The sequence below is a fragment of the Tinamus guttatus genome, unplaced genomic scaffold (assembly GCF_059628265.1).
Source record: "Tinamus guttatus ecotype Peru unplaced genomic scaffold, ASM5962826v1 Tinamus_guttatus_pri_ptg000472l, whole genome shotgun sequence".
Classification (NCBI taxonomy): domain Eukaryota; kingdom Metazoa; phylum Chordata; class Aves; order Tinamiformes; family Tinamidae; genus Tinamus; species Tinamus guttatus.
The window spans coordinates 3066150-3090071 of record NW_028289006.1 but is presented as its reverse complement, the minus strand read 5'-3'; the positions used below and the strand labels follow the sequence as shown (position 1 = coordinate 3090071).

The window sequence follows — 23922 nt, the reverse complement described above, 5'->3', positions numbered from 1 at the left end:
ACGTAAGGTTTTCAGGTTGTTCTCTCTGGTTTTTTTTCCCCCTTTAGATCTGTGTGGTCATTGCTGCTGTTTTCGGAATTGTTATTTACCGTGTTGTGACTGTCAGCACTTTTGCTGCCTTTAAGTGGGCTTTAATCAGGAATAATTCTCAGGTTGCAACCACAGGGACTGCAGTGTGTATCAACTTTTGCATCATCATGCTACTGAATGTGGTAAGTAAACCTAAACCACAGCCAAAGCAAAGCACCGCGTTGGTACGTATCTCAGTCTGCAGATTACCGATTCTTTCAGATCCTAACTTCATTTCTGCCTTTGGCATTGGCAAGACTGGGTTGATTACTTGAGCAGACTCCAAAAGAATATTGACTTTCCTGTATTTTCCCTAAGGTGGGCCCATAGCCTGCGAAAGGACAGGAAGAAGAGGTGAAAGCTATTCTCTTGGAAGTTACGTTGAGGGATCTCTCCTTTTATGTTATTTTCAATTTGTTGCTCTTTACTGCAGCTTATGGGGCATTTTTATCTATCTGGAGCACACAATAATCATATATTGTGAATGTAAAAAGAAGTAAATATAAAGAAAACTATGTCTATTCTTATCAGCAAAGCTTCAATTTCCAAACTGTCATTATAAATGACAGTATCTGAAATGAAGCAGTAACATACCAGTACAGCACAAATAAAAATATCTGTTTCTCAAACATTTCTCCAGAGCAAATGTTAAAATAATGCAAGATGCCATAAAGATATCTTTTGGAAAACTTCAGATTTTGTTTTTCCAAATATATCAAATAGATTACAGCAAAGATGGATTATTTTAAGCTGTATGCTCACTACCATGAAATACCATGGCCTTGGAACTGGATATAGCTCATGGAAACAAAAGACCCCAAAAATGCAAAACTGCATGAGCTTTTTTAATGAAGGAATTAGGAACATAATCTCTCCTTCCCGCTAAAGAATGAATGAGAAGGACAGTAGTGGGATTTCCTTTGAGTATGAATAGTTGTTTGTTGGGGTTTTTGTTTGTGTGTGTTTGTTTTAGTTACTCTTTTACCAGACTGTGTTTCAAGAAGTGTAACAGGAGGCCAAGGAAAGAAAGAATTAAAAAAGAAAAAAAGGTCAAGGTGATATGTAGTTAGGGAATTCACTGTCACTGCCAGGAAGTCAATGACTAACAAAATTTGACAGCCCCAAACCATCAAGGAGAAGGTCTAGACTATGAGTAACCTCTAGACTGGAGGCTTTGAGATCTAGGTAGATATGCTGATACATCCATCATAACAAAATTATATGACCTCCAAGCCTAATGTCTCCCAGATAATCAGGCAACGTCATGTCATTAGTTTTATCTGGGTTGATAAAGACCATAAATTTGAGTGATACTGTCTACAGAAATTCTGAACACAGAATAGAATACGATAGTAAGCAGGGTCCTTTGGGATGGGCAAACTGCAGTGCCAGATGATCAGAGCCAAGCAATGCTGACAGAATCTCTAACACAGCCTCACCACTCCAGAAGAAATCACAGCAAAACTGCTCTGCTCTTGTTCTGCTCTGTGCTTTCGACACCCACATCCACAGAGCAATGTGCACTTATAAAACCGCACACTCTCTGCTGAGACAAGTATATAAACAACCAAGACATTTAGCAGTTTTACACTTGCCATTAGGAGACACTTTGAAACCTAGAAGAAATCACATTTTCATTACCTGAAACAAAATTGTCTATTCTGGAGGCAGCAAAAAGTTGTTCTGAACACGAAGTGATTGTTAACATGGATGAGATAATTCAGGATGACTTCAGTTCTTAAACAGTTGGTTTAAGCTGTAAATTTTACCTCCCTTAGCTTAAGCAACACTTTATAAAGATAACTGCAAATGAAAATAAACATTGCTGCATATACACTTTAGGAATAAACAAATACTTGAGCCTGAAAAGGGAGGAGCTCTGTATCCCTGCAGGCATCAAGGGGAGCTGAGGTTTTTTCTGCATATATTGTTCATGGAAATTGCTATGTAAAATTTTTTAAAAATATTACTATTCATTGTTTGATTATATCATTATTATATTATTACTATATAATTTTATTTTTGTCATCTTTATCACAGAGATTATCTGAATGTCTGATTTAAAATATAAGAGCAGTTACTCTTCCTAGGAAACAGTCTTATATTATTAACTATGGCAATATGGTCTGATCATATTTCTAAGAGGGTATTTCTTCTCTGTTGCAGCTATATGAAAAGGTTGCTCTTTTTCTGACAAATTTAGGTAAGCAGTGATAAATACAAAACTGAATAATATTGAATTGTTTTTTTTTTGTCTGTGTATCACAGCTGTGTTCAAACCTTCTATGTAAATATCAAATCAGAATTAATTTAAATCTATAGCAATTGTTGTTTTTGTTAAGTTTATTATAAAGTTTATAATAGAAAGTTTATTATAAAGAAGTATATGCATCAACTTACCTATAGCTGAATTGAGTCAACAGTTGGTTCTTTTCAAACAAGTTTGGTTCTTATTCCAACCCCATAGACCATGAGAACTGACAAATAGTTAAAATGAAGACAAAGACATGGTTTGTCAGAGAGGCATGAGTACTCAGCTCTAAGATTTTATAGAGATATGAAAATTAGAGAATCACTCCTGGAAACCAAATTTAGAGCTTGAGACTAAGGTGCTTACTGGCTATCAAACAACTCCTTTTAAGAGGGGCGGCAATTTGGAGGGAAATGTTTAGCCGAGTCTTCAGCTCTAGCAGCATCTAAGCTCCAGTGTCATTCCAGGTTTGGTATGGTAAAAGATTTGGTGATCTTTTGAGATCACCCATGAAGGTCATGAGGTCCGTGTTAGAGCACGGACAACATGTTTCTTTGGTTTTGTCATCACCAAATACTGTCACTAGGATGGCAATGGTCTGTCACCATATAACTAGGGCTGAGACATAGGCTGGAGATTCTGAGCAGGGTCTGGGAGACTGTGGTAGCTGGTCACAACTGTCAATGGCCAATCTTATTGTCAAGAAGCCTGGAGCATGGCTCTCGCCAAAGGCCTATTAAGCCAAGCATATTATTGCATGCATAGCAAAAGTTTTTCAAGGAGGTTATTTTGAACCTTTGTATGTTGATGGTATTAATGATGTGCTTTGGATCAGGCAGACACATTTCAGGCTTGGCTTAGAGGAAACACAGAGCTGATTATATCTAGTGTTAGAGTGATTTTATGTCTGGAAAATCATAGATGATGTGTCCAAAACGTATCTGTGTGAGAGGCTGTTTTATTCTGGTTTTTTGTCTTCGATTTAGGCCTGATTTAAGGCTTGTAAGCTTAAAATGTTGCTAGCATCCTGTATCAGTGGAAAAGGCAGCTGCTACTTACAGTTGAGAAAAGTGACGTCCAAGTATGTTATTTGCACAGGATATGCCTTTTTCCTCCCAGTGACACCCTGGGAATAGTAAGACAGTCATTGAAGACCTTGAAGCTTGATTAGTTTCTGCCAAGTTATCATCAAGGCAGGACTGCTTCTTGTAGCCTGTGTAGTCTGCACTAACACAAGAACTCAATGGGTCAATCTATTCTGAACCTGTTCAGCCTCTTTTGTGTTCCTGGTCTGTCTCAAAAGTGACTGATTTGGTGTGGATGATCCTTATCAGGGTAATAAGCTCAGACTGGGACTGGCAGCCTGGTTACGTTCAAGATTTGTTTTTCCAGTCTTTACATGACCTTTCCTGAGTTCATTTCTGTGCTCCTCCAGCAATTCTGCCGCTATCTCCAAGTCTGGCTAATAAGCAACTCTTCAGGTGCAGCCCTGTTTGAGTCAGACTTGTCCTTACCACATATTGGCATAAAAAATCCTTCATTTCTTTCTGCTTAACTAAACATAGAGTTGGATTTCTTGGCATGCCTTTCTGAAGTACTAATGCCACTGGTAATTTATAGTTTGTTTTCTAGGTTTGTTGATGCACCCATTTGAAAGTTCCTCGTGCGTATAATGGCTCTGATTAATGAGAATCTAGTTTATCAATGCAGTTTCTATAATTCCAATACTTTAATAGAGATTTCCTTGGAAATAAATGTAGCAGTACTGCATCCATGATGCCCAACGCCACCAGCAGTACCTCTGCTTTTCCTCTGAGTACCCCTGCTTGCAGCAGCGGGATCACTAGCAGCAAGCTCAGGCCAATTGGGCAGCATCTGCAGGATGTGGTGCTGTTGTGCTGGCATAGAAGTTGTTTTGTTAATTCCTGTCCTATCCACTGTTTAGATGGGAATCAAGGGTCAGACTGAAGGGAAGATATATGTTTTCTCTTTTTCAATTTTTCTAGTCATCCATCCATTGTGAAATACTTTTTTCAGTCCCCTGTCATGAGCTCTCTCGGAAAAGGAAAGGGATGGTTTGTACAATGAATCTGATGACTGCATAGAGTCCTTAGGTGCCCATCAGGGTGGGTAAATCCATGAAACGGACCCACGGGAGGATTTTCTTCAGTTCAGTGTGACACCTCAACAACAGGCACACACGCAGCTGTGTAGCTAGGGGTTTGCTACCAGTTTTGTTCCAGCAGATTGTAGAAAGGGAGGCAGCAAAAGAGCCTGAGCCTGTATTGCATACGGAATCCAAAAGGGATGTTGAATGTACATATTAGCACCACCACCTTTTTAGTCTATTGAGAATGTACATAGCCAAGTGTCAGAAGAGATTTCTAAGGGTATTACAAGCTAGGTGCTGTTTGCTTCTCTTGGATACCATTTCTACTGTCAGCTTATATACTGAAATCAGCAGGCTAATTTGCAAATGCACTGCCAGCCCTGATAGGTGTCTGCAGCTCTTGAACCAAGTAAAATTGTCACTCTGATTAAATCTCTCAAACTCTGCTCTCTGTCTTCACAGAGCAGCCTCGTACTGAGTCTGAGTGGGAGAACAGCTTCACTCTGAAAATGTTTCTTTTTCAGTTTGTCAATCTGAACAGCTCTACCTTTTATATAGCATTCTTCCTTGGAAGGTAAGACCAGTATGCGTACGCTTATGTCCACATAATGAAGTAGAGAGGAGAAATACAAATGTCTGTAATGAAACAAAATGGGACTGTATAACCAAACATCTCCAAATGCAAATTCCACACTAGCAAGATGGGACAGATTATTTCATTGTCTTTTAAAAGGTCCAGAAACAGACATATTAGTATCACTTCCTAACACCGTATTACCTCTTAACAATTGCACTACTGGAAACTGATGCCTTCCACAATACTATATGTGCAGGTCACTTTGTCTTTCTTCATGTGTATAATTTGTACAGGTAAGTAAATAATTTAAGACTGTCTTTTCCAAATACTAAATACTTTGCTTCCTTCCTTATATGATTTGGTCTGTTTTCTGTGAGCTGAGAGCTATTAGAATTTGGGTTGTTTTCTACAGAAAATGAAAAACTCTGTGTGTGTGTGTGCATGTAGATGTATGTCTCTCTCTCTATTCTGCTTTCCTAAAAGCAAAAGAAAAGCCTGTCAGCAGAGATGGAGTATCCATTAGTGTGGATTATTTGCATGTGAGAATCATTCAGGGGAGAAAACATGACAGATTCACAGAAGGCAGGTGCCTGCTCCCTCATTAAGGTCTAAGGAAATGGTCTGGTGGTTGAAAGTCAATTTCCAAAGCCATTTTCCAAATTGACATAATCAATTTTATTCAGATTTACTCCCTCCTCTGCATAGTAAACATTAAACAACAGATTATTTTGTATTCATATAAAGCTAGAAGTAAAATTATACTTGGCGCTCCATATGAATTATTTTAAGAATCTCCCAAAACTTTTTGCAGCATAATGTCTTTTCCAGTTATATCAATCCTGCAAACATGACATGAGACATAAAACAGTGTGAACTTTCTTCCATTTTTGAGAGCAGAGGGCTCATACAACATAGTTGATGTATATTCCTGTGTTAAAGATTTACAGGACACCCTGGTGCCTACTTGAGGCTGATAAACCGGTGGAGACTAGAAGAGGTGAGTGTTGTGTTACTGAACAAGCTGCACTGATTTATCTGTCGCCAGGGTGGCTGCAAACCACAGAGGCAAGCACATCTCTGCCTAGGTGTTTTTAAGTATATTCCTGGATTCTTGGTTGCTCCGTAACTCTAAGCTACTGACTGTCTACCATCTGTGAAAAAACATCTGTGTATTGATATGTGCATCTGTGTATTTCTTGCAGGGCTCTTCGTTTGACTGGCAATGACAAATGGTTTAAAATTTGCTCAGTTTATTTTAGAAAAATTCATCCTTGAAATAAATTGAATTCAGATATGAGTCTGATGACTTTTGACTTCTAAAATGTTCTCCCCTCTCAGTTTTTTAAGCCTTGCTAACCAGGGAGCTAAATAGTAATAATAATAATAATAATAATAGTAATAATAATAGCCACTGCTAAAATGAGTAAACCCTGGCTGGAGAAACTGAGAACCTTTATGTGATAGTGAGAGGCTTTTATTTTTTCAATAAAAATAGCAGTCCACTCATTCATTTGCATTACTCAGTAAACAATACCAGGACTATCCTCTGTGTATAAACTGTTTGTATGTGCAGCCAGGAGGAATTTTGCACTCATTCTTAAAATTGAAGCCTAGTCAGTCTCCTCAAAACATATTGAAATCATTGGAGAAACTTGTATTCTCCTTGCCTTTGTCCCACCTACAGTCACACAGTACCTTGGCATCATTAGTGTGAAGTGTGAAGAATCAGCATTGATTTCTGCTGATTCTGGTTTCTGCAAGGAATTACATGATGGGCTTAAAAGACTCATGATACAGCTTCATATGCTCCCATGAGTTTAAATTCAAATATATATATATATACAGCACAGAATTTCCCTTAAATATATTTACCTAATATTCATGTACACTCTTTAAGAAATGCTTAACAACTCAGCATTATTTGTTTAACCTTTTGTTCCTCTTTTCTGTAGTGCCACCCTAGTGGATGCCTTATTGATCTCTGTATGCAAATGGGTATTATAATGGTGCTAAAGCAGACCTGGAATAATTTCATGGAACTGGGCTACCCGTAAGTCAATGCCATGCTTCTGCTTCTGTAGGGCAAAGAAGAATATTAAGTTTATTGCTGCCTTCTGACCAGATACGTGAAAGAAAGATACAATAGTAATTACAATAGAAAATCCATCCTAGGGTAGCGAATGCTTAAGACAGATTTCTAGACATTTAGAGGTAGCTGTAGTGTCTGCTTTTTACGCTGGATATAGTTTTCAACGGTGAAATATAACCAGTAAATAATACATGGGAAGGAAGTGCTTGATTTTGTTAAATTGCATTGTTTTAAAACTCATTAAAAATCACTGTAGGACTACAGTGTTCCTTATGCAGGAAATATTATATGTATCATTTTTATCTGCTTCAGTAAGTTATAAATTGCATTTCTCCTTGCTGAGTGATAAAAGATGCCTGAAAGGCAGTTATTGGCTGGAAAAAAATGCCCTGCTAACACATACATGCTCAGAGATAGAAAAAATGTTCAGACTTGATGCATAGGCAGGTGGAAATGCCCCACTTCAGGGCATTGTAGGGTTTTGCCCTAGCTAAAAGGGTTGACGAGTATTCATCTCCTGTTTGCTTATTTGCCATTAATATTTAATAAGCATAATTAACATAGACGGTTGATGGCAGGCAGCGTCTGGTCCCCTTGGCTGGTCACCAGGGGGAATTAGCAAATAGGAGAATGTGAGGAGAGCTGGTGCGCTCAGGAGGTTTGGCCCTGCGTAGCTCTGCCGCGGGACGGGCCGTGCCCTGCTGCAGGATCCGCAGCGGAGCTGGCGCGGGGTTTGGTCCCTGCCGCGCGGCAGCACGTGCTGCAGCAGCCTCAGCGCTGGCCACATCCCACCGTGATGAACACGGGGTTAGTGATCCAAGCAGGCAGAGCAGCTGGGAATCCAGGCGGTCGGTCAGCACTCGCTGTCTCTCCTGGGTCCCCCTTCTGGGTTGGCGCCCAGCTCTGCCCGTCACTGCTCTGCAGTAGTTAGAGCCGGAGGGATTAGCCAGGGAGAAAAAACAACAGCAGCAACAGTGATCCTTCTCTTTCCACTGCATGTCCCTTCTGCCCGTTTCACTTAGATCTTTTGGGAAGCTGCTAATAAGGATTTTGAAGCCTAATAAAGGGCACCAAGAGGATTAACAAAGGGGACTCAAGGAGATAGAAGGGATCATTTAAGAAGGACGAGAGATTTAATAGAGTGAACTCAAAGTCAGTCAACTCATTTTGGAATCACAACACAGATCTGGGTAATGTGAGAAGCTAAGACTTGTTCTGAGGAGGAAGGAATTTGGTCTCCAGCCCTTTTATTCCCTCTCTCCTACCCCAAAAGTCCTCTGAAGGAGGATTTATTTCCCTACCTCCACCCTCTTCCTTTTGAGGGGGGTGGAAAGTAAAACATCCTCTAGCTAAATGCATGACTGGAACCAACACTGTGTGGATGATCACAGGATTTGGCAGCAATCTAGCATTTTATAAATTCATTGTGCCTCCATCCACATACTGGCTATAGCCTGCCCAGACTCTGGCAGTCACCAGCACTGCACTTCTCCAAAGCCAGCAGTGGGGGATGTGTCCCTATAAAATAGCCCTACGAGACAACCCAAAGCAGCCTTTTTTTCTTCTGGGGCTTTTATTTTACTTTGTGTTTTTTTGCCATGTTTCAGCTCTAGTGCTGGCATGTGCTCCTACAGGGACTTTGGAGACACAGGGGACAATCTGAAATGCTCCTCTGGGCTCCAGCTGTTCTTTAGTAACAGGAACCTCAAAGGCTGCTGTCACTTCCCTCCCTCATACCTGTCACATTAGCTTACGTTTTGAAATTTCTGCCTGAGAGTTAAAAACAAAATTTCAAAGAAACCTGCCACAGAAACCAGAAAGTTTCCCTGAGTGTGCTGAGGTTTGAATGCTGGCGCATTTGTTGCTCAGTGGTTACATGTTTTGATGCAAATACTGTCATGTCAGAGGGCTGCTCTGCTTCCTATAAAACCTCCAGAAATGTGAGTCAGTTCTCCCCTCCCGCAGCGCTAAATACATGCAATAACTAGGAAATGAAGTATAAATTATTGCTTCACTTGAAGCTGGGAAACTGCAATTTCAGCTTGGCGTTTGACTTGGAAGAAGAACATGTATACATAGAGAAGAAGACATTACATTACATTACATTGCTCACATTTTTCAGGACATACAAATTGGAAAAAGACATTTCTTTGGATATTACCAGCAGTCTTCAATGTTAGTAACACTGGGCATAGGCTTCCCCTCTCACACAATAGGAAATTAATTGGGATGCATCTCACAGTATTGGTCTCCCATTCACTTGACCCCTTAATTTTCCCTCTTTGCAGGAGTTCACTTCTAAACTCTGTCACTATCCCATGGTAAGGGTAGGAAAGGTAGAGTACCAAAAGGATGCCATGGACTTCAGAGAATTTCTTTTACTGATCTTAATCCATCAATCACAATCTTGTTAATAAGAGTGGAACTTTTTGCCTTTTTACATATTAGAGAGCAAGACCAAGAGAAAAATATTTCTTTTTGTTTTTTTTGCTTGTTTTTCTTTTCCTTTCTCTGCTAGCTGTAACTCATATCCCTTGTTGGCCAAAGCTACCAATGCATCTCTCTGACCTAAGGGGCCAGGCTGTGGTGTTTATTTCAGATATAGTCATTCCTTTCCCCTGGCTCAGAGCCTCTCTCACTGCCCCATACATCTTTCTTCAAGAACAAGGTGTTTTTCCCGACAGTTCCCTCAGCCATCTCGAGATGGAGATAGCTTTCAGATCAGCAGTTTTCATGGCCACCAAGTGTGCTGTCAGTAGCCCATCCCTTCCGTCAGCCCTTTGTTTCTTCGAGCAATCAGTTCCAGACACTATTTCCATCCAAAGATACTTTCATCCCCTGCAATTGCTCAGGGATTATTTGTCACACACACCATTGAGCTACACAGAGATACCAGCTCACATGCAAGGAGAAGTCCAGCTGTATCAGCTCTCAATTTCCTCATTTCTCACTCGGATTTCACATGTCTCCACACAGCATTGCATTGGGCTATATGAACAGGCCCCCAAACAACTTGCCATTTTGTGCAGGGAAGAAGCAGCCTAATAAAAGGTTGTCAAAATCTCTCTTTCATTCTGATATCATGTAGGCCTCACTAACAGCCCACCAGCTTTATCTGTTTGCACACCAATTTCACTGTTGTCAGCCACGTGTATTACTAATGCTGTGTCCTTCTGTGCTTCTGGAAATTCATTTTGCAAGGTATGTTGTGCATGCTTAGCCTCTACCTAGTTTTGCAATGAGCGGTCAATAACATTCTTTATTTTGTTTCTATACTTTATTTGAAAATGTAGGCTAATTCAAAACTGGTGGACTAGGAGAAAACTACGACAAGAGTATGGCACACAGAGGAAAACAAGTTTCCCACAGTGGGAAAAGGACTACAACCTTCAGCCTATGAATGCTTACGGACTCTTTGACGAATACCTAGAAATGAGTATGACACTGACCGCATTTCTCTCTCTTTTGCTAAATTTTAACATTTTTATTGATGTTGAGGGCTGTTGTATTCTTTTAAGTAATGCTGAATGAAGCTAATGAGGCTACAAAATGATTTTCTTTCTCACAAGTCAGGTGAGGAATGGGAGTAAGTTTTTAAGGAACAAACCACATCAATATAGCTAATCACGCTGCTTCTGGTTTGCTAACCTTGCATTTATGAAACACTCCAGAGTCTGGCTTTGTGAAGGCAAGATTGTTTTCCAGATTGCTGCCCACCTCTTTGCTTGTATACACTTCTACACAACTTTGCTGTTTTTTGCTCAAGGAAATTCCCTTGGACTGTTATATTTCAAACTGCGTGGCGCAGAACTATATGCTCATTTATGTTTAAAATTTGTCACTATTTGCTACCTTGCATTTACAAAGCAACTTGCTGCTAAAAGGCATTGCTTAATCCAGAGAAGAGGGAAGGGTAAATTATGTAAGAAATGTTAAGAGAACAGGAACTTTTGCCTTATGTGACTGAACTGCACATGCCATCAACAGTTTTTTTCTCCATTCTTTTTAAATTAATTGGAAGTTTGACAGTTGGGGAAGCTGCTTTTACAAATTTGCCTGAGAGGTTTCAAATGACTGCCCATGACTGCACTGCAAAAAGAAGTGTATTCAGCTCTTAGCTTTTTAGGTACTGAGAGATCCTAGCTGAGGCTGGAGTAAAAATATTCACTAACAGTGCCACTTGTTGACCTCTGAAATTCTCTCCAAGTTACAAAATCGGAATGTGGCCCACTCTCCAGATAGATGCACATTTGTGGTCTCCTCCTGGCGCTGAACATTTGGAAAAGAAATGCTGTGCAAGAGGCACTAGACTATTATATAGCACAGAATAAGGTGAAATGTTGTATATGTCATCTTCTCCATATAATGCCTTGGTATCTTAGGCCTTGGGATAGAATCTCAACAGTTACATTATGATCTTTCTTTTCTAGTTCTTCAGTTTGGGTTCACAACGATTTTTGTGGCAGCTTTTCCACTGGCACCACTTCTGGCCTTACTTAACAATATTATTGAAATTCGGCTCGATGCGTATAAATTTGTTACACAGTGGAGGAGACCTTTAGCCTCAAGAGCCAAAGATATAGGTGAGCTCCGTATGTGGTTGTGTGTATGTGTGAGCAGGCACGCGTTCAAGCATGTGTGTGTGGTGTTGATTTCAAGGCAAAGCAAGGACTTCTTCAAGCAAGAGCGATTTAAGCAGTTTTCACTCTTTTCACCCATTGCAATTAAGAGTTCATATTGAAAAATATCTCAATGATTTTCTGGGTCACTTATCAGCTAAGATGTTTTAATAAAGTCATCAGTGTTCTCTGTAGGCTTTTTCTTGTGGAAGACATGATGTGTGACCACATGTAGCTGCTCAGTTTGAATATAATAACAAGACAAAGCAGATGACAAATGAAAACCAAATTAGAACAGCTGCTGTTCTGTAACAGCCCTGCATGTTTTCTACATGTGTGTTAGCACCTTGGCCAACAAGTTCCCTTGTGATTCTAGGGCTGTGTCCACTTGGTCTCTGGGTAGGTTAGTCTGGGAGGGTCTAAATTCCAAGAAACAAACTGCTCTCAATGAGGCACCTACATTGCTAAACACAGAGCTTGCATTGCTGGGAGGTCACCAGCCACACACTGCTGCAAGGGTTCTCTGAGCATAGCTTGACTATAATCTCCTCCATCCTTGCAGTGTACAAAAGCTGAATGCTTCTGGAAAAGCATAAAATCAACTCATCTGCCAATGCCGATTCCCTGGTGTCTTTGGATGGGTAAATAGATGCCCTGCTGCACTGCTGAAAGCACTGTATTTAGCCTAAAACCTAGAACAGCAGAATCCAAGACTTCCTCCTCTGTATACATGTATACAATGTATCTAAAATCTGTGTCTCAGTATGAGAAAAGGGTGGAACTAAAGGGCATTTAGGTACAAACAGGGACTTCAGCCAGCACACAACCCACACTGGAAACACAATTCAACACAAAACAATGAAGAAATTTTTTAGGGACAGCATGATATCTCATCAAAATCAGTAGATGTGTCTAGCCTGCTTTTGGTGGGATTCTCAGTGTTGGTCCCTATGACCATGTCACTGTGAGCCCTTACTGCAGAGCTGTGGGTCTGTTCAGATTGGGCCCAAAACGCCCAGGTCATGCCTAGGATCCCAGCGTGCTGTTGTCCATGAACATTTACGTTAATGTCATGCCATGACAATATGGATAGAGACAGGAACTGGTGGCACCCAAGGCCTCTACAAACACAGGCAGACTGTAAACTGCATGTGCTCTTATGTGCAAACCCTCCTCCAAGCATAAGAAGGGAGGCCTCATAAGCCCTGAGGTTTGCAGCTTTTCTTAAAACTACTCATGGTGGTTTGGTTGAGCAAAGACCTCCATGAGCACTTTTTTTTTTTGGCTTCAATCCTTTGATGGGAGTAGAAATTGGGTCCATTGAAGTCCTGCAGTTTAACATGAAAGATTATTTTTACTTACTATCTAATAGAAACTGTATTAAAAAATAAAATAAAAATAAAAGGTTGGGGCAACTACTCCAGATCATGTAGTATTTGAAGAACTTTTGTCCTTGTTTCCCTGAAGCTAATGTACTCTCTTTTTTGGACAGGAATCTGGTATGGGATCCTGGAAGGCATTGGAATTCTCTCTGTTATCACAAATGCATTTGTTATAGCTGTGACATCTGATTTCATCCCTCGACTTGTTTATGCTTACAAATATGGACCTTGTGCAGGCCAAGGAGAAGCTGGACAAAAGTAGGTTTTTCTTTGGGAAAATTATTGTGCATTAAAATTACTGCCTCCTTGAACATATGTATGGAGAAACAAAATTTTATTGCTTGTGCTTAGGTAACACATATTAGGCCAGGTGTTGACATATTGTATATTCATAGAATGAGTTGCTTAGGTAACTATAATTTATGACATTAATTCAAGGAAAACATGGCAGAACCATCAGAGAGATTTGGTGTGTGTAATAGTATGCCATTTTCATCCTTGATTCCCTCCTGCACTTCCCAGCTGGTGTACGTGGATGTAACCCTCTTTAGTTATGAGACAGTGCTGATATTTATCAGATATGGATTTAATCAACACTTTAAACTTGTTCACTAAGCTTTTTTTTCTTTTCCCCTGATATCATATTCAGTGTGCATTGGTTTGAAAAGCAATGTCTAATGAGAAGAAGCAATTCCCAACCAATAAATCAAGGTATAGTTACAGGGTGGAGTAATCTGACTTTCTTCTAAAACTAGAGTCTCTTAGATTAAACCTTTCCGGAGACATTTTGGAACTGAATCCCTGCTTCCTAAGCAGCTTTTCTCTCAGTTTCGGTAAGCACTGAGACTGGGCGAGGGTTTGCACACCCACCAGCAAGTGGGAGTAGAGCTGCTAAATGGCAGCTTTTGAAATCTGGTCTGTCGGGCTGCAGGGAGGTCACCGGTTCCATCCCAGCACACAGGGACACTGTTTACAATTCATCTCCAAGCCACTCCATTAGTAAGGACCTTACTGTTAAAAGAAAGAGTCGAGAGAGTGCTTATGTTTTGCTATAGCAGATTGATTATTTTTCTCCTCTGCTACAGAAAGTGGGTTCTTTTGTGGCTACTTTTAGCCAACTTTTGACTGTCATTACTGTTTAATATTATTGATAGAAGAAAGGCAGTTCCTGGCATGGCAGTTCTTAAACAGCAGAGCTGCTAGTCAGCTTGCTGTCCTCAGAGGAGTCTAGCATTTTAGTAGGTGGCATGGGGCAATATTCCATTTATATTTGTAAAGAGTTAGAATCTTCTCACTGGTCAAGAGTTTGATCCAATGCCAGTAATTCCTCAGCATGTGCTTACCTTTGTGCCATTACAAATTTCCATAAGACATTGAGTCACTATCAGCAATTTCCCTGCACTATTGATTTTCTCAGGACTACTGTGAAAAAGCAAAAAGCGTTTAAAATGTTTATTTTTATAAAGAAGCAAATATGATTCACTGACTTTCAAAATACTTCTGCATAGGGCTTGGCTCAAGAAGGAAGCTCTTGTCATTTTAAAAACATCTTGTACATTGTGTTTGCACATCTTTGACATTTTTTCTAAGTGAGCTTCTCAGGTATAATCTGAGATAGAAACTTTTTTTTATCACTGAGTAACTTAAATGAATGAGGCTGCTTCTCTCAGAAGATATCTCTAGTTGTTAGACCTATGTGACACATACAGATACTATACATATATATATTAAAAATAATAATAATTAAAATTCCAAATTAGAATAGATCCTTAAAAAATCTATTTTGTTTCGATGTAGGAGACCTGGCCTCATACTGCTATCATTATAATCCAGCAGTACCAAACCAGATAGATAGTTCAAATCTCCCTGAGTTATTATTTCTAATTGTTGTGCCAGAGGTTCAGAAAGTTGAAAGTGAATGGTTCTCCATTCACATGGGGTTTGCTGTGCAGTAAGAGTATGAATTTTACATTCCTTGAGAAACTATGTTTAAATCCTATGTGCCTTTGACTCAAAATCCCCATATAGGATCCCTTTAAATTAAAGGATCTATTTAGGCAACCGAAGACTCTTGGTACCCCTAGCAGTTCTTGGCAGGACATAACTAGTTTTCAAACTCTCCATTAAAATGATTTTCAAGAATGGGTTACCTCACCCAGAATTCCTCTAAGCTCATCTTAGAGCTTGTCCAAATTGTTCAAATACCTGTAGGATGGCTGCTGGAATGAAAGCATTGTTTGAGAGGCTTTTTGTTTAATGGATGTTTGAGAATCACTTTCTGTTGCAGCCTTAAACAGAGTCAGTCAATTCCTTGACTGACTGGCAAGTCACTGCCACTGACTTACAATACTGTAAGTCAGAATTGCCTGGAAAAAAACCTACTAACGGGGATATTTAGGAGCTATACCTATGCTATTTATATCTGTTTTGTGCAGTACTCATCATTTGGGTTCAAATACTATACTTGCAGAGTATGCAGCATATCACATGGAATAGTTTTGTGAATAGCTTCAGTTATATCTGATCCTTTTTTGTGTTGGAAAATATGTTTAAACAGCTTTTTGATTAGCTCAGTTCAGCCTAACTGTTAGGAGAACAGAGTTAGCTTTGTTCCCTCCTTCCTTCTTCCTGTCTTGCAATCTGGCAACCTTGTGTAATGCCACAAGTGTTCCTTAAGTTCTAGATTTGAAGATAGTGTGTCAAAATGCTCAATTCAGTTGACTGAAGAATTTAAAGCTTTCTCAGTCCCCCTGCTCTGCACAGACCTGAACGGTGAGCCTAGACTTACCTGGGCTTGGAGCTGTGCAGAGGGAACAGAACAACATTCTTCCCACAACTTCATTAACACTGAGTTGGAGCTTCTTAGTGACTCACCAACAGCCCTTTGTCAGGCTGGTACATTCCTTAGTACCTCATGTTCTGCAAACCTGTGTCTCTGAATGCTCAGTCACAGTGAAATCTTTCAGTGCTGAGATCCTTTGATTAACTGGACATTTTGGAGAGGAAAAAGTTGTCTGGTAAGCCCAGTTATTTCCCTGAGCTATTTTAAATCAATCTCTTCTCCATTTAATTTAATGTCCTTTGTGCTTGTGTTATGAGAGTACCAGTGGAAGTATTCCAATTATCTTCCTAGTTCCACTCATTATTTTTTCTACTATGTCAACTTCTAGTAATCTCTTTTCTGAGTTAGCCAGTTTCTTTAGTTTTTCTTCTCCCATAAAAGTCTGCCATTGCTTCACTTTTATGGTTTAGCTGACCCACTTCAGCATTTCTGTTATGTTGCCTCAACAACCTTTTCAGATATTAGTAGTGTCACAGTTAACTGTGGATTTTGTGAAACTCAGAGAATATCCTCCTGGGTAGAGTAGTTAATGGGAAAACCTTGCTGTGCCCTGACTGTCCAGGACATTTTTCTTCTCTAGGTGTATGGTTGGCTATGTTAATGCCAGTTTATCTGTATTTCTGGTGTCTGACTTTGAAAACCGTTCAGAGCCAACATCAAATGGAAGTGAATTCTCTGGTTCACCATTGAAATACTGCAGGTAAGCATCTCATTAAAACACCTCTCTGCTTATAAGGCACTGCAAGGGAGAAGTATCGTGATACATTTTGAACTTCAAAAAAAAAGCAACAGAAAAAACAGAAGTGTAGTATTCAATACACACTAGTGATACTGGTTGAATATTACTTGCAGGACTCCTTCCTTACAGCTGAAGGAGAAGCTGAAAAACGGGTATCTCAAAGGTGCTCAGGATTTGCATGAGGTTATGGGCTGAATCAAATATTATCATGGAGATAATATGGTATCACAGGGCTAATAATAGTTGACTAGAGTTACTTAGGTACCAGTGAGTTGAAACTGCCATCAGGTTACAGCATAACACATGCACAATGAAGCCAAATTGCCCAGGAGTGACCACATTGAATCATTTCACAGGTCTGTCTAGCCTAAATGGTGCCTATCCTCAGCTTGCTTTAGAAGTCTATCTGCTGAATCGTTATTGTGTTTCTGTGCTTGCTTGTGGGTGTCAGTTTAGTAATAATCTTATACTTCTGATCATCTCAGCTTGCAGATTGGACAAATAGCCGTCTGGGACAAGCTTGTAATGAGAGAGATAAGCAACTAATTAATATTAATGGCCCAAAGAATTAAGGTTCTACATAAAGATCTTAATCAAAAAATACCACATGACAAATATACTTTTTCTATTGCAATGTTGGTTTACCAGCATGAGTCCTGGTAGCTGCAGATTCTGATCACTCTCTCCCTTTCTTTCCCAGCTTCAGGCATTGGCTTGCTGCTACTCAAAGCCAGTGGTAGAAATCCCATTAATGAATGCAAAAGTTGTTCTCTCAATATCCCATACATGGAAGACTATTAAAATTGGTGCCCCAAATCTCTAGAAGATAAATCTGTTCTTTGGAGGTACAATGAATTCGATGTATACCTACCCTTGATAGAAGATGTCTTACTTTCTCTAGCTGAGTTTTTCAGCTACTTAACCCATCTGAATTCTGCTGAAATTTCAGTCATTTTAACTGTACTTTTAGATATTGATAAGGAAGGAAATACTTGTATTAGTTTAGGCATTTTTCTAGGAAGGGCAATCTATCAGAACCCCCAAAAAGTGACCATATTCTGATGCTTTTATGCAACACAGATATTCCTGTGCCGTTCTGTTTTTTTATGAAAGTTTTCTTGTATTTCTGCATGTGTAGTACTTGGTTCCTAACAAATTCAAAAATATGAGACACTCTGCTGAGTTGGGACCTGAGCCAAGGGTTTAAGTTATGAAACATTCTAAACTTTGAAGTCAGCATGTAGACTGCAGAGAAGATCATCCCAGATTTAAGAACTTGCACTGGAGATAATACAATTTAAGAAAAAAATGTTGCTGACTAGGATCCCAAAATGGACTTTATTTTATTTTGTATAGCACCTTCTGAAAATTCAGAAGGTGACACTTAAGGGTGAAATGTAGATTAACTCGCATAAAGATGAAATTACAGTTTATTTCTTTACTTGTCTGAGTTTTCTTTAGTTTCTTATAACTGACTTAGAGATCAAGCTTTACTATATTATCTACAGTGGCATTTTCATTGTTGTTTGTAATGGATTTTACATCCCATGTAGGAAACAGACTGAGAAAAAATGAATGTCCCACTACTTTTAAATTAAGTTTCTACAATGTTATTTTGGAATTACAGGAGTGCTAATAAAAATGGGCTACAGAATGGTCAAATTTGCCTGATTCATGATTTGTTCATGTAGTTTTGGAGTTCTCGTGGACCTAAGTTTCACAATAGACATCTCTTAGTACTTTGTTGAGACCTGAAGTCTTTAAAGAACCATTCTGGAGCCAAGGCACTAGATCACTTTCTGACACAGGCTTTGATGTGCTGCTCTGGCTCTGTTAAGGTCAGAATCAGTTCCCTCTAGGCCTTGGATGCCTGGGCTTCAGACAGAGACTTCGGTAGAGCTTTATTCCAGGGATGCTCCAAAGGCCAGATGGTACCTATGGGTTTTGGGAATGTGCTTACGTGTTTTAAGATGTGAACCAAAGTGTGGCAAGTGGAGGTGATCAGGATATTGGCTTAGCATTGTTAAAATAAAACACTAGCGTAGGTGTAGCCTAAGAAATAAGCAGGAGTTTTGGTGAGTTATCCAGTATGAATAGCGATTATTTTGGTGCCAAAAAGATAAAGAGCAATGGGTTTTTGATTTGCTCTTGCTCTTAGGTAGCAGGCTGGGAGCTCGCTAACTACCAGACTCTGTTTGTCTTCCAGGTACAGGGACTACCGAGACACTCCTCACTCCGCTGTGCCCTATGGATACACGCTGCAATTCTGGCATGTCTTAGCAGCACGGCTGGCTTTCATTATTGTATTTGAGGTCGGTGGCCATTCCATTGGAAAGTGTATTTATTTCTCTGCTGTAACAAAAACAAAAAAAAATGAAATGGATTTCCATTTGAAGCTTTTCCATTAGGCCCAACTGAGACGGTAGCAGTTGAGCTTTTCCTGCGAGTTTCTGATATTTATATCGTAGTTTGTATTTCCCATTCTGTTTTCTGAAAAGTATTTCAGTTTTAAATGAAAGGTGAACACTTTGATAAAACTCACAAAGTAAATAAAAGCATCGTTTACTTCCCCTATTTGCATATCACCATTATAGTTTTCATTCAAATTCTGTGTTGGCTGGGAAGCTGTATGCTCACAAATGAGTCAGTATGGGATTAAAGAACATGAGAGAAAAGGATGAAATTTGAAGAATTTAAAAATGAAGAAGTTTAAACATTTGTGGGGTGTTTTTTAGATGCTAAAATAATGCTATTATATTAGTACTTACTGTCAGACAAGTCAGCATCAAATAACTCTTAATGAATGGGGATTCAGAAAAAGATAGAAGGGAAGGAAGAAGAACAAACTGAGATCATTTACCAACCAAGATGCAACTCCTGAGGCTTGAATTCCTGATGCTTGAAAATCCACAACTCCTGTCAGAAACAAGGTGCTCAGCATCCCTCCAGCATAAGCAGTATGAAACGCCTTTTATTCTGTGAAGAAGCCAAACAGAGAACAAACCATTTTTTGAAGTCTGTCTTCCTCTCTGAAGTCATAGCAACTAGGACTTCCAACACAGATACAGAAGTTGTAATCACCGTAAATTATTGGCACACCCTTTATGAGCACATATTGTGTTTCTGACTCAAATACTGTGTAAATTCATTCCAACTTGGGATTTCAAAACACCTCTTTGAATCACAGAACAGAAGCGTCCAAGTTAGAGGGAAGGTAAGGAGCCAACTTGTTTGCAATACAGCTGAAGGAAATGCTGAGTATTTTGTGGTATCATTTTTGTATAGAAAGCAGTTCATCCCAATAGAGAGATATTAATTCCTAACAGGCTTTGATATAGTGGATCAGACTGCATTTCTCTCTATCTCATCCCATAGTGCAGCACCCTGTACAAATATTGTTATTCACCCATTCAGGTATGAGTTTCAGGACACAGAGAGGTTGGATGTCAGGAGCAGCTTAACTTCATGAAAATAGTGCTCTACCCAGGTGAACTTGTTGTACTGGTATGGTATATCTGTACTGATGTTACCACTAGATATACCTATCAGCAGGTATATAGGTGTTTTTTGCTTGGCATTGTCTTCCCCAGGTGTTAGGAAGTATGTGCTTGGGTCTTCCTCTTACTCTTTTGCAAAAAATGCAACACGACAAAAACAGATGAAAAACCATGACTGAGATGGCAAAGAGTGGTGTGCCATGTGTAGACAGAGAAGTGTGTTCTGAAAGAGTAGCAACAGGAGGGCATGCCAAAGGCTTCCAAGGACTGCTAGGTATGGGACCAGAGCACCATGACTGGAGCTCAGGAAGCGCCGCTGATTATTGACATAGATCATTTTTCAGATCAACGGACCTTGAGGAAAATGGGTTTGCTGATGTGTGACTGGGGCACCCCACCCAGAACTCCTGATCCTGCTCCATACGTGTCAATGCGTCTCGATCTCCAGATGTCTCGAAGCCTGTGGATTTCCACAGCTACTTACTAGATGCCAAGAATTATCAGTGACTGCTAGGAGACCTGTGTTCCTCTGGCTCACAACAGGCATCTGTGACTTTCCCTCTGATAAAGAAAAAAGAATAAAGGAAAATCATAGGGAGTCCTCATGTGTTTGCTCTCTTAGCTTGGTAGTTTCAGAAATAAAAACAGTTGGACATTTGTAGCAGAAAATACACTTGTTTTTGTCTACAGAGAAGACTAATCTTTTTTTGTGGGGGGGGGGGCAGGGAGTGCTACATTTACTACAGTAGAAGATTTCCCGATTAGATAAATAATTCAAGATATTTCTTTCAAAAATTTATATACTAACTTGTCTCAGGCACCCCCTGGCACTGAGCAATGTGGTAGTGGTTATTTTGGCCTAGTTCATAAGCAAAGGCTTTTTCCATTGCCCGGGCTTAAATTGGCATTCTTTGATGCACCTAAGGCTGAAGAAGCATATTTATTTATTCATTTATTTATTTATTTATAATTTGACTAAAGAACAGCAAGTTAGACTTTGCTGCTTTCTTCTCTTGAGGGCAAAGTACATAGAAACACATTATATTTTCTCGTCAGTGCCTCTCAAAGGAAGGATTTGTATTGGACAAGAATTGTCCAATTGGACCTTTATTTCTCCCATTTGGAATGAGTGTCTAATCCCAACTTGCTGAGATGCAGGATTAGTCTGTTTTTCTATTCCTCCTCTCAAATCAAATGAGTAAATGTTCAATCAGAATCTTTTAGGGAAAAAAAAGAGAGACTTAAGCAATCCTTCCCCATCCCACTTGAGCTTTGCTATGGCATGCCTAACACATGAGATACAAAAGATCAATTACTTCGTATTTAATTAGGATGTTTAGTAAATGTGAGCATGGTTTTGGGTGAGGTATAGAGTGCAAGAGATCTGCTTTTCTTTACACAGACAGTTCACTGGTTTGAATACTTACACAAAGATTTTGTGAAAACAAATTAGTGTTATATCACTTGATCCGCTGTAGAGTGATCCACTAATGCCAGGTTCTTCCCATATGAGTCAACTGCAAAGAATGAGCACAAGGGTTTGAACACACAGAAAGAGGGACCTTGTGTGGGCCTGGCTGCCCTTGACCTTTGCTGAGGTCCACAAGCCAACGCCTTCAGCTGGAGTCTTGGTGGGAAAAAGCTTCGTGATTTGTTTTCTTCAAATTTAGTAATAGGTTTAGTTCTGACACAGCGTCTACGTGTGTTGAAAGAAGAAGGTGTTCAAGAGGAATAGAAAACACTTGTTTTCTTCCTGAGCATATATTCATTTTCAATCCTTTTTGTTTTCACAGCACCTTGTCTTTTGCATAAAGCACGTGATTTCCTACTTAATCCCAGATCTCCCGAAAGATTTGAGAGATCGGATGAGGAGAGAGAAATACCTGATTCAGGAAATGATGTATGAAGCTGAACTGGAACGTCTGCAGAAAGAACGGAAGGAAAGGAAGAAGAATGGAAAATCCTATCACAATGAGTGGCCATGATGGGGTGAGGAAAGAACTGCTTGAAGAAAAATAAGAATTATGTTCATAAGAATCTCCTTCTTTTCTATATTAGAAAGTGCAAAGCAAGAGAGGAATAGTTAGTGTATGCTGTGTGCCCTTAGCACACGTGGAAATGTGGAGGATTTTAATGATAGGTAATACGACTTGAGAAAAAAAGAAACTAGAAGGGAGTGCACTCTCCATCTCTCTGGCCTCTGCCTTGCTGCACTTTGCGTCCTCGCAGCGAGGAGCCTCCTTGTAGTGATCCATTTTCCTACAGGAAGAGGATAAATGGCGCAGCAGTTGCCTTTATCAGAGCAAGTGAACTTGTTTGCTAGTCTTTGCCTCAGCTTGGAGCAGCTATGGGCAATGCCCATGTGGACAGCAAGAAAAGGGGGATATTTCTGCCTCTGTAGATGTGATCCTTTGACATACCCGTGCTGGGAAGGCCAGTAGGTCCCACCCACATCTACAGGTGTGTATTGCACTTGCAGTCTGGGTTCTCTTGGGCACAATCATGTAAAATCACATCCAAGCCAAATTCACAGGCAGCTGTCTTATTTTACATACCCTGTGTGTAATAACTAAGATAATAGATGACAATAGCTAGGTAGTTTGCTAGGTAGTAAAATGAGACATGTCATATGTAGAATCAGTGTTGCCCCTAGGAATTTTAGCCTTTCCTAACGCCTGCAGCAAGACATGGCTTTGTCAGTATAATCTCTATGATTTCTAAGATCTGAAATGAAATGTATTACAGAATAAACTGACCTCCACTTCTGAGGAACCACTGCAATCTAATGTTCCAAAAGAAATAAAGTGCAGCAAAAGTGGAATAGATAATAATTGCTTTGGAGACCAATTTTCAATATAGCTGCATTCTGATGAATTTTTGTAATATTACATTACTAAAATTTGTGTCAGATTCTGCTCTAAATGAGAGTTTTCCAAGCTTACACTGAATATGATGCGGAAAGAGGCTCTGACCTTCCTGACACATCCTGAGTACATTTCTGTGGCTCAGTGATGACCAGTCAACTCACAGATGTTTCTGTGCATCTACTCTGCAGAACAGATTTGGCCTTTGTCCATCAAAGTTACATAGCAGAACACTCAGGAGAGATGACCCTTTTTTATTTATGTTTCATTAGAAAATTGTAAAACAAATAATAGACTGATGAGAATAAATAGAGTTTTAAAGGGCTCTAGCTAGCCACTTTATACTGGGCCCTTATTTCTAATCTGATAATCAGTTTCGTTTAAACTTCCAGGTGATGGTCCTATATGTTGTTTACTTATTCCAGCTCCACAAGAGCACTACCTTCAAGAGAATGAGAGAAAATGCAACCTCCAAGCATGCCACAGACATTTTCCATAGCAAGCAGGACAGTTCACATCAAAGGATTTACTGTGAAATCATCTTGCAATCAGCGTAGGATTGATCACCATAGACTACTCTTGACAGTAAGCATGTACTTAATAAGCAATTATACACCAGTTTTTAAAACCAAGGAAAAAAAATGTATATTGGGGCTGTTTTTCAGCCTGTTTGCTACGTTTTTTGCATTCTGTCCCATGTTGGTTTTACAAGTCTTAGAATAACAAATGTAAATGAAAAACCTGGATACTTGCAAACCTGGCAAAAAGAAAGCCTAGGTATATAACATCATCTGCTTTCAAGCTACCCAAAACTGAAACTTTGTTTACAAATGAGTTCGTTTTTTTTATTTCAAAACTTTCTGAGGGGATTTATGTTATTTAC

The 23922-nt window shown here is 39.6% G+C and overlaps 1 protein-coding gene across 1 annotated transcript in view; it reads left to right on the top strand.

The window, feature by feature from the left end:
• Positions 1–23922, top strand: part of ANO4 (anoctamin 4) — a 106155-nt gene extending 82233 nt beyond the window's left edge. Inside the window, exons 16-27 of the mRNA XM_088532880.1 lie at positions 48–212; positions 2236–2272; positions 4893–5004; positions 5947–6004; positions 6960–7057; positions 10390–10532; positions 11527–11679; positions 13208–13355; positions 16520–16639; positions 18885–18990; positions 21969–22164; positions 23432–23922. Of these exons, the coding sequence (XP_088389006.1) occupies positions 48–212; positions 2236–2272; positions 4893–5004; positions 5947–6004; positions 6960–7057; positions 10390–10532; positions 11527–11679; positions 13208–13355; positions 16520–16639; positions 18885–18990; positions 21969–22160 (1332 nt within the window). The 3' untranslated portion in view covers positions 22161–22164; positions 23432–23922. The remainder of the gene's footprint in view (positions 1–47; positions 213–2235; positions 2273–4892; positions 5005–5946; positions 6005–6959; positions 7058–10389; positions 10533–11526; positions 11680–13207; positions 13356–16519; positions 16640–18884; positions 18991–21968; positions 22165–23431) is intronic.